Genomic DNA, 11446 nt, shown 5'->3' on the forward strand with positions numbered 1-11446 from the left:
GTACATTGAGTTGATAGATCTCTGAAGCCTCTTTCAACCTAAAACGGTCCCTCTCCTATTTTTTTCTGGCCATTTATTTTTTTGAGAAATTTGCATTTTTGTTATGTGGAATTCCCACATTGCAGTTTTCCAATGGAATCTTCTGTTGTCGTTTAATATGTTCATCTATTTCAGTGTTTTCTTTTCTCTCTCCTTTTTTTTTTTTTTTGAGACTGAGTTCCGCTCTTGTCGTCCAGGCACTGCAACCTCCGCCTCCCAGGTTAAAGCGATTCTCTGGCCTCAGCCTCCCGAGTAACTGGGATTACAGGCACCTGTCATCACGCCCGGCTAATTTTGTATTTTAATAGAGATGGGGTTTCGCCATGTTGGCCAGGCTGGTCTCAAACTCCTGACCTCAGGTGATCCGCCCGCATTGGCCTCCCAAAGTGCTGGGATTACAGCACTTTGTGCGTGAGCCACTGAGCCCGGCCTTTTCTTTTTTTGAGACAGAGTCTCACTCTGTCACCCAGGCTGGAGTGCAGTGGTGCAATCTCGGCTCACTGCAACCTCCACCTCCTGGGTTCAAGTGATTCTCCAGCCTCAGCCTCCTGAGTAGCTGGGATTACAGGTGCCCGCCACCACGCCTGGCCAATTTTTTTTTTTTTTTTTTTTTTGAGATGGACTCTTGCTCTGTCACCAGGCTGGAGTGCAGTGGTGCGGTCTCGGCTCACTGCAACCTCTGCCACCCAGGTTCATGCAATTCTCCTGCCTCAGCCTCCTGAGTAGCTGGGACCATAGGCGCCCAACACCACACCTGGCAAATTTTTGTATTTTTAGTAGAGAGGGGGTTTCACCATGTTTTGGACAGGCTGGTCTCAAACTCCTGACCTCAGGTGATCCACCCGCCTCAGCCTCCCAGAGTGCTGAGATTACAGGTGTGAGCCACCACACTCAGCCTATTCCTGTGTTTTCTTGTAAGCCAAGATCTAAAAGAAGCTTAGATGGATGCAGGTTTGATTTTTTTTTTTTTGGCAAGAACACTTTATACATAGGTGGTGCTATTCACATCCTGTTGTGTCTATTACATCAAGAGACACAGATTGTCTGATTGTCTCTCTTTTTGAGATATTAGAGTTGAGCACTGGTTTGAGTGTCATTAGCTTGCTCCATGTCATCGTTTTTCTGAAGACTGAGGGACAGGGTATCCTGGTGAATGTCCTGCATCTTGGGTTTATTGTTTAATTTTTATTTATTTATTTTGATACAGAGTCTCGCTTTGTCACCCAGGCTGGAATGCAATGGCGCAATCTCAGCTCACTGCAACCTCCATCTCCCGGGTTCAAACAATTCTCGTGCCTCAGCCTCCCAAGTAGCTGGGATTACAGGCCTGCACCACCACGCCTGGCTAATTTTGTATCTTTAGTAGAGACAGGGTTTCTCCATGTTAGTCAGGCTGGTCTCGAACTCCTGACCTCAGGTGATTCACCCACCTCAGCCTCCCAAAGAGCTGGGATGACAGGCGTGAGCCACTGCTCCCAGCCGCATCTTGAATTTATTTGTTTCTTCATGGTAACACTTCATTTGTTCCTCTTTCCTTGTATTTTCTGTAACCTGGAAGTTCTGTCTGGACTAGAGGCTTGATAACATTCACGTTAAACATCATTGGCAAGAAAAGTCAGAGGTGCCGCTGCATACTTTGTATCACGTTACTCCAGGGAGCAAATAATGTCAGGTTGTCCCACAGTGAGTGGTACCAGCTTGAACCCTTGGTAAAGATGGTGTCCATCAGAGCTCCCCATGGAAAAGGTAGGTTTTTCTTTTTACAATGAAAAAGCAAGGCCAGGCACAGTGGCTCATGCCTGTAATTCTAGCAGTTTGGGATTCCGAGGCGAGAGGATTGCTTGAGCCTAAGAGTTTGAGACTGGCCTGGTCAACATATTGAGACCCTGTCTCGTCAAAAAAAAAAAAATTAGCCAGATGTGGTGGCGCATGCCTGTTGTCCCAGCTACTCCAGAGGCTGAGACAGGAGGATCACTTGAGCCCAGGAGTTTGAGGCTGCAGTGAGCCATGATCATGCCATTGCACTCCAGCCTGGGCCATAGAGCGAGACCCCATCTCAATAGATAAATAAGTAAATGAAATACTAGCGTGCAGGTAATACTTTAGCATTTTGAAAAAAAAAATCTCGGCTTGGGATACTCATATTTTACATTTTTTATTTTGGAGAAAATTTAAGACTACAGGACGCTTGTAAAAATAATACAATGAACTCTCATATCTTTCACCTAGCCCAGTTTTTCAACATTTACAACATTTGCCTTTCTCTCTCTCTCTCTCTCCATATATATATAGATCTATATACACATATATGTATACACATATTACATATACATATATACCTATGTATACACACGTTATATATACATATATACACACAAATATATGCATATGTGTGCACAAAAAATATATATGTACACACATTGGTGCAACCACTTGAATATAAGTTGCAAACACTTCACTAGTTCAGCAAGTATTTCCTAAGAACAAGGGCATTCTTTTACCTAACCACAGTACAATAATCAAATTCAGGAAGTTTAAGGTCTATAAAATACTATAGCTAATACCTAGTCCTACATTTAAATTTCACCAATGTCCCAATACTGTCTTTTTTTTTTTTTAATTGAGACAGTCTTGCTTTGTCACCCAGGCTGGAGTGCAGTGGCTCAATCTTGGTTCACTGCAACTTCTGCCTTCTGGGTTACAGGGATTCTCGTGCCTCAGCCTCCCAAATAGCTGGAACTACAGGCTAATGCCACCACGCCTGGCTAATTTTTGTGTTTTTAGTAGAGACAAGGTTTCACCATGTGGGTCAGGCTGGTCTCAAACTCCTAAGCTCAAGTGATCCACTCACCTCAGCCTCCCAAACTACTGGGATTATAGGTGTGAGCCACCGCCCCCACCCTCCAATACTGTCTTTTTTTTTTGAGTTGGAGTTTTGCTCTTGTCACCCAGGCTGGAGTGCAATGGCGCGATCTCGGCTCACTGCAACCTTCTGCCTCCTGGGTTCAAGCGATTCTCCTGCCTCAGCCTCCCAAGTAGCTGGGATTACAGGCACCCACCGCCATGCCCAGCTAATTTTTGTATTTTTAGTAGAGACAGGATTTCTCCATGTTGGCCAGGCTGATCTCGAACTCCTGACCTCAAGTGATCCACCTGCCTTGGCCTCCCAAAGTGCTGGGATTATAGGCGTGAACCACCATGCCTGGCCTAATGCTATCTTTTTACTGTTACTTTTTCCTGATTCAGAATCCAATCTAAGATCACGCTTTGCATTTCCCTATTGTGTCTCTTTAGTCTCCTTTCATTTTTTTTTTTTTTTTTAATACGTGGAGGATGCCATGTGAAGCTTTCATTTTTTATGGAGCTCTGCTGCCTTTTTTTTTCTTTTTCAATCTTTCATGTTGACGTTTTTGAAGAGTGCAGCCAGTTGGGCTGTAGAGTGTCCCACTGTCCTCATGAGTGGATTCAGGTTACGCATTCTCAGCAGGAACACGACATAAAGGAGGTAGCGGCTTGCTCAGCTCTCTTCTCCGGAGGCCCGTGGTGTGGGTCTGCCCTGTTGCTGGTGATGTTAACTTCGATCGCTTGGTTAAGGCAGTATCTGCCAGGTTCTTTCACCATAAAGGAAGCTTTTTATCTCTGTAATAATTAATAGATCTTCTGTGGGGAGATTCTGTCATCCAGCGATCGAGCATCCCCTCGTGACTCTTGCCTGAATCTAACATTACTACTAGGATTGCAGAATGGTGTTTTCTTCTAACTCCATTATTCCACCTACATGGATAAATTGGTGTGCTACTGAAAAGAACTTTCTCTTTTTTCTTATTTTAAATATGTATCAGTGTGGACTCATGTATTTTATTCTATTTTGTTTTTAATTTAGTTTTTGTTTTTTTGAGACGGAGTCTCACTCTGTCGCCCAGGCTGGAGTGCAGTGGTGGGATCTTGGCTCACTGCAACCTCTGCCTCCTGGGTTCAAGCAATTCTTGTGCTTCAGCCTCCCAAGTAGCTGGGATTACAGGCACCCACCACCATGCCTGGCTAATTTTTGTATTTTTAGTAGAGACCAGGTTTCACCATGTTGGCCAGGCTGGTCTCAAACTCCTGACCTTAAGTGATCTGCCCACCTTGGCCTCCCAAAATGCAGAGATTATAGGTATGAGCCACCGTGCCCAGCCTAACTTAATTTAGTTTTTTGAGACAGTCTCCCTCTGTCACCCAGGCGGGAGTGCAGTGGTGCAGTCATAGCTCACTGCAGCCTCGAACTCCTAGGCTTGAGGGATCCTCCCTCCTGAGCCTCCCAAGTAGCTAAGACAACAGGAACTAATTATTTATTTTTAGTAGAGATGGGGTCTCACTATGTTGTCCAGGCTGGTCTTGAGCTGCTGACCTCAAGTGATCTGCCCACCTCGGCCTCCCAAGGTGCGGAGATTCCACGCATGAGCCACGGTGCCCAGCCTCCATTATTTTTCAACGGCAAATCATGCTGCGATAAATCAGCCTGTGCATGTGTGGTTTCCCATCACGGGAGAGATATCCTCAGGATAAATTCCTGGAAGTGGGATTGCTGGGTTAAAGGATAGATCCGTGTGTGATTTTGTTAGATGCTACTAAATCCCCTTTCACGTGGCGGCACCGTTTTGCATTCCCACCAGCAATGTAGAAGAACGTCCATTCTCTCAGCCTCCCCAAAAGAGTGTGCTGTGAAGCTTTTAAACTTCTGACTACCCGGTTGATGAGAAGTGGTAGCTCATCATATTTTTCATTTGCATTTCTCAAATTTTGAGTGAGGGAAATCTACTTTTTTCAACAGGGAGATCATAAAAGTCTCCTCCCCCTTCCCCTCCCCTCCCCTCCCCTCCCCTCCCCTCCCCTCCCCTTCCCTCCTTCTCTTGTTGCCCAGGCTGGAGTGCAGTGGCACGATCTTGACTCATTGCAACCTCTGCTTCCTGGGTTCAAGCAATCCTCCTGCCTCAGCCTCCCGAGTAGCTGGGATTACAAGTGTGTGCCATCGCACCCAGCTAATTTTTGTATTTTTAGTAGAGATGAGGTTTCACCACGGTGGCCAGGCTGGTCTGAAACCCCTGGTCTCAAGTGATCCTTTCACCTGGGCCTCCCAAAGTGCTGGGATTACAGGCGTGAGCCACTGCGCCTGGTCCATAGAAGGTCTTTCTAAAGAGGCAACAAGTGAGGAGAGATCTAAGTGACAGAGACAGACATGGGGAAATCTGGGGGAAGAGCATTCCAGGTAGAAGGAATGGCAAGACCAAAGGCCCTGAGGCAGAAGTGAGCTTGAGGAGTTCAAGGAAGAGCAAGAAAGTTAGGTGTTCTAGGCCGAGTGTGGTGGCTCACGCTTGTAATCCCAGCACTTTGGGAGGCCAACATGGAAGAACTGCTTGAGCTCAGGAGTTCGAGACCAGCCTGGGCAACATGGGGAGACCCTGTCTCTACAAAAAAATGCAAAACTTAGCCCCGCATGGTGGTGTATGCCTGTTGTCCCAGCTACTCAGGAGGCTGAGGTGTGAGGATCGCTTGAGCCAGGGAGGTGGAGGCTGCAGTGAGCTATGATTGCACCAATGCACTCCTGCCTGGACAATAGAGCAAGACCCTGTCCCAAAAAGAAAAAAAGTAAGGAAAGTTAGGTGGTCTAAGAAGAAGAAACAAGGAGAAACTGATCAGAGATGGTGTGGGCAGGTACCGGACCATTTACATACTGCAGTCTAAGAGGTCAGCGAAGTTTTCTGGAAAGAGCCAAATAATAAATACCTTCAGCTTTATTGGCCACCCAGTCTCTCTTGTAACTGCTCAGCCTTGTGGTTGTAGCAAAAAACCAGTCACAGGCAATATGTAAACAAATGGGTGTGGCTGTGTTCCACTATCATTTGTAGAAACCAAAATTTAAAATTAATGTACTTTAAAAAGTTGAGATATAAAGCCAGGCACAGTGGCTCACGCCTGTAATCCCAGCACTCTGGGAGATGAGGTGTGCAGATCACTTGAGATCAGGAGTTCGAGACCAGCCTGGGCAACATGGCAAAACCCTGTCTCTGCAAAAAATACAAAAAATTAGCCGGGCGTGGTGGTGTGCACCTGTAGTCCCAGCTACTAGGGAGGCTGAGGTGGGAGGATCACTTGAGCCTGGGAAGTGAAGGCTGCAGTGAGCCATGATTATCCCAGTGCTCTCCAGCCTGGGTGACAGGGCAAGACCCTGTCTTCAAAACCAAACAAAACAAAAAAGGCCGGGTGTGGTGGCTCACACCTGTAATCCCAGCACTTTGGGAGGCCAAGGTGGGCAGATCACTTAAGGTCAGGAGTTTGAGACCAGCCTGGTCAACATTGTGAAGCCCTGTCTCTACTAAAAATACAAAAATTAGCCAGGCATGGTGGCGGGTGCCTGTTAATTCCAGCTACGCAGGAGGCTGAGGCAGGAGAATCGCTTGAGTCCAGGAGGCAGAGGTTGCAGTGAGCCGAGATTGCACCACTGCACTCCAGCCTAGGTGACAGAGCAAGACTCTGTCTCAAAAAATTCCAAAAAACAAAAAACAAAATTGAGATGTAATTCACATACTATAAATTTCATATAATTCAGTGATTTTTCAGTACATCCACAAGGTTGTACAACCATCTCCATTAGCTAATTTCACAACATTTTCATTATTCTCAAAAGAAACCTCACATACCTTAGCAGCCAGACACAATTTCCCCCTCCATCCTATTCCCTGGCAACCACTAATCTGTTTTCTGTCTCTGTGGATTTGCCTATTCTGGACATTGCATATAAATGGAATCACACAATATGTGATATTTTGCATCTGGCTTCTTTTAGCTTGCTTTCTAGGTTCATCCCTATGGTAGCATGAATCAGTATATCGTTCCCTTTTTTGGCTGAATAGTATTCCTGTATATGGATATACCACATTTTGTTTATCCATTCATCAGCTGATGGGCATTTGGGCTGTTTCTGCTTTTTGGCTATTACGCATAACGCTGTTACAAACATCCGTGTATGAGTTTTTGTATGAACATATGTTTCCACTTCTCTTGGGGACATACCTAGGAGTGGAATTGCTGGGTCATATGATAATTCTATCTTTAACTTTTTGAGGCGCTGCCAAATGAAATTCATATACTTTTTATGTGCCACAAAATACCAGTCTTGTTTTGATTTTTAACATCATTTACTTATGTGAAAGCCATTCTTAGCTGGTGGGCCATACACAATGAGGGGGTGAGCTGGGTTTCGTCCATGGACCATGGTTTGCCGACCACCGGCGTAGACAGCGGAAGGAATTTGGGCTTATTCTGTGTGTGGCACACAGAATGTAGGATTCTAGGGGAAGAGGTTGATAAGGATTAGTTAGATACATTTAAGGCAGGGAACTTTATAGCCTCCTTAAGCCACTCTTGGCATGGTTACTGTTTAGAGGAAATTTCATTTGGAGAAAATGATAATCGCCTCTTAGAAATTCTCAGATTGGACCTCTCTGCACACTGTCCGTATGCTCTATTTCCTCAATTGTAAATGGTGTTAAAAATGTACCTCCTTCAAAGAGGTGTTGTGAAGTTTGAATGAATGTATATATATACACAACACCAAGAACAGTGCCTGGCACAGACCAAGACCTATATAAGTCATTGCTATTATTATTGCTATTGTTGCAATTATTATCCACACAGCCTCAGCTCAGGCCTCATCCTCTTCCCCCTGGAATATGTCTCCCTCCAGTCTGTTCCCAGCATCAACCAGCCCCCAAAGTTTCTTCTAACACTGGGATCTGGCCCTGTCCTTCCTCTGCTACAAACTTTGTGTAGCTCCCTAGTACCCTTGGTGTCAACGCCCAGCTCCTGGGCCCGGCATTCGAGGCTCACCATGGCTATACCTTCCCCTTTCTCTAACCTCATTTCTTGTGGCTACAGCTTATGTTACAGCTACATGGGTGGACCAGCTCTATTTTCCCTCCTTCCGAAACCTTTGCCCATGCTGTGCACTCTGCCAGTGTGCCCTTGTTCTTCTCTGGGCCTCATCCTTTAAGGCCGGGCGCGGTGGCTCACACCTGTAATCTTAGCATTTGGGGAGGCCGAGGAGGGTGGATCACCTGAGGTCAGGAGTTTGAGACCAGCCTGGCCAACATGGTGAAACCCCGTCTCTACTAAAAATACAAAAAAAAATTAGTCGAGCTTGGTGGCGGGCGCCTGTAATCCCAGCTACTTGGGAGGCTGAGGCAGGAGAATCGCTTGAACCTGGGAGGTTGAAGGTTGCGGTGAGCCGAGATCGGGCCACTGCACTCCAGCCCAGGCCACAGAGTGAGACTCCATTTCAAAAAAAAAAAAAAAGAAAGAAAAGAAGACTTGAACAAAGAAATCTTTCCTTCATTTCTCTTGCCCCTGCCCCAGGCAGGTTTGGCACTCCTTCCAGAGTCCCACACAGCGTGCTACTTCCTTGTAGCACCTATCACCTTATATGTGACTTAATCAGTGTGTTCCTATTTTCCTTCTCCAATTGTATTGTGAGCTCCTGGATGGCAGATTTAGGGGGATAAAGGGGGAGGTGGTTGTTGATTCATCTCTGGGCTCCCTGCACCCAACCAAGGCCCAGCATACAAGGGGCTTCAGGGAAGTTAGTCCAGGACAGAATGGGGAGGAGGGGAAGGCAGTGAGGTGGGGCTGGGGCTGGGAAAAGGGGCCCACTTCTAATGGACGAGGGCACCCCCTCTGCTCCCCTAGGCCTCTCCTTGGTGGTGGGCTTGGTTCTTTACATCTCCAGCATCAACGACGAGGTCATGAACAGGCCCAGCAGCTCTGAGCAGTATTTTCATTATCGCTACGGGTGGTCTTTTGCCTTCGCCGCTTCCTCCTTCCTACTCAAAGAGGTGACGTCCGTGGGACCTAGACTCTAGAGTTCTGAATGGAGAGAGGTCTTGGGGGCCTGGTTCCTGAGTCCAGGAGGAAGGAGAGGCTGGAGATGCAGACTCTGGCGTCAGAGGGAGGTGGTAGCTGAGGGTCTAACCCCTGGGTCCTGGAGGAAGAGGGGTCTGAGAGCTCCAACTTTTGGGATCCTGGGGGAGGAGGGGTCTGGAGACTGGGACTCCTGGGTCTTGAGGGAGGGGCCAACCTGAGGGCTTGGACTCCTGAGGTCCTGGGGAAAGAGAGGGCTGGAGCCCTGATCCTGGGTCCTGGGATAGGAAGGGGCTTGGGGTGGGGACTCTGAGTCCTGCAGTGAGAGGAGATGAGTCGGGGTCCGGGGATGCGCAGGGGGGCGCCCCTGGGACTCTGACCTTGCCTTGCCGCAGGGGGCCGGCGTGATGTCCGTGTACCTGTTCACCAAGCGCTACGCGGAGGAGGAGATGTACCGTCCACACCCGGCCTTCTACCGCCCGCGTCTCAGCGACTGCTCCGACTACTCGGGCCAGTTCCTGCAGCCCGAGGCGTGGCGCCGCGGCCGGAGCCCCTCCGACATCTCCAGCGACGTGTCCATCCAAATGACGCAGAACTACCCTCCCGCCATCAAGTACCCGGACCACCTGCACATCTCCACCTCGCCCTGCTGAGGCCCGCCCCTCGGAGCTCCCCCTGCCTCCTCCTCCTAGTCGTCTTAGGGGGTCTCCCTGCAATGCAGCGCCCCCTTCCGTCCTCGGGACTCCTCGCTCCCACCTGGAGGAGGCTGCGCCAGCTTTAGGCCCCGCCCTCTTCCCAATGGCTCCGCCCACAGACTCCCTTATTTCAATGGCCGCGCCCCCTTTTCCCGACCTCTCCTTTTCATTGGTCCCTCTCACTCCCAAATGACTCCTCCCCTTCGTTGGCCCGCCCCTTTCCTCTGGCCCCTCCTCTCCAAGAAAATTAGCTCCTCCCTCGTTCTCCACCTGCTCTGAGCTGGGAGCAGCCAGAGGCGGTGCAGGCGCCGAGCTCCCCAGAGCTCCCCAACCTCGGACCTCACCGCAGCGGCGCTGGGCTGGAGAGCAGGTTCAGGCAGCCGCCGGGAATACCGACTATCCTCTTCTCCCTTCTGCCCTGGGCTTCCTTTTTCCCTGCCTAATCTCACCTCCTGACCTGCTGGGTCGTCCGGTGCAGTGGGAGGGCCGGCTTGCTCCACCCGCAGCCCCGGGGTGGCGTAGGGAAGGGGGCTGGAAGCCACGGGTACGGTTAACCTGGCCCTTCCCTCCGCATCTCCCCTACTTCCCTGGAAGGTCCCATTCTTTCTCACCGGCTGGGCTCTTTTCTGCTTCCTGAAGGTTACCTGCCTTTTAGGGGGCTCTTGTCTAAAGGATCTTCTTGCTTTCTCAGCTATCCTTGGCTTCGTCTTCCTCCTCCTTTAACTCTTTCTCTCCTTTCCTCCCTTCACCCGCTCGTCCCAAGCCCTTGGGTGCATCCCGCCCTAGGCGCACACCAGACGGCCAGAATGGGGACCCTAGGGTGGAGGGAATTCCCCCGCGCCATCTCCGCACCTGTGCCCGCCTCTCCCCCCTCGAGGCCCCGTCGAGGGAGGGAGGGGCAGTAGCGGGGGTCGACACCCCCCCCAAACCTCTAAGTCTTCCATTTTCTGGCTCTCCTCCTCATTGACGTCCCTCTTCCCCCCTCAGAACCCCAACTCTGGCCTCTTTCAAGGGCCCGTCCGCCCCGTTGGACAGATTTTGGGGGGAGAGGAGGTCACCAGGAACTCGCCCACCCCCCCCCTTATTAGGGAAAGAGGGGCGAGGTAGCACAGTGCTGTACACGGAACCAGAATGGCCCTCGGGGTGGGGGGAGGGGGGCAGGGGAGGGACGGGGGCTTTTAGTTTGCATCTTAGGTGGGAGGGGGGAGGGGGGACCCGCCGCAGTTAACCTGACTTTACGCAGCGATTTTTAACGAGGCTGGGGGGAGGGGGGCACTGGGGTGGGGACAGGGTGGGGTGGGGGGCCTGGCTCTGTTATTTACCGTGTATCATATGTAAATATCGACAGAAACTTCAATAAACTTTATTTCAAACACGTCTCCGCCTGCCCGGAGGGAAGGGATTGGATAGAGGGGGCTTAGTCTAGGTCTCTGCTTCTAGGGTTGCAGGCCTAAAGTACTGCAGAATAACGTTAGATGAGTCGTTGTTAAATGACTTAATCATCATAATTATCAACGGCAGCGCTTTATACTTCAGTCCGTGTAAAGCATGCAGGACCGTAAATGATACTGGTCAGGATCAATAAACGCTTTCTCCTGGTATTATTATGACCACGTAGAGTACTGTTACTATGACTCGCCTTCCTTCGACATTCATTGCTTCTTTTAACTTTCCCCCCAAGGCTGCACGGTCAATTTATTGGCCTCATTTTGCAGATAGGTCCAGAGAGGTTAAGTGACGTATCCAAGATCACACAGGTGGAAGTTGGCAGAGCCATTTGCTAAAGCCAAGTTTAGGCCTGGTGCGGTGACTCACGC

At 49.4% G+C, this 11446-nt stretch overlaps 1 protein-coding gene across 1 annotated transcript in view; it reads left to right on the forward strand.

Moving 5' to 3' along the window:
- Nucleotides 1–11230, forward strand: part of CACNG7 (calcium voltage-gated channel auxiliary subunit gamma 7) — a 30195-nt gene extending 18965 nt beyond the window's left edge. Inside the window, exons 5-6 of the mRNA XM_001174727.8 lie at nt 8764–8909; nt 9330–11230. Of these exons, the coding sequence (XP_001174727.1) occupies nt 8764–8909; nt 9330–9587 (404 nt within the window). The 3' untranslated portion in view covers nt 9588–11230. The remainder of the gene's footprint in view (nt 1–8763; nt 8910–9329) is intronic.
- The last annotated feature ends 216 nt before the right edge of the window (nt 11231–11446 follow it).

The sequence above is a fragment of the Pan troglodytes genome, chromosome 20, assembly GCF_028858775.2.
Source record: "Pan troglodytes isolate AG18354 chromosome 20, NHGRI_mPanTro3-v2.0_pri, whole genome shotgun sequence".
NCBI lineage: Eukaryota > Metazoa > Chordata > Mammalia > Primates > Hominidae > Pan > Pan troglodytes.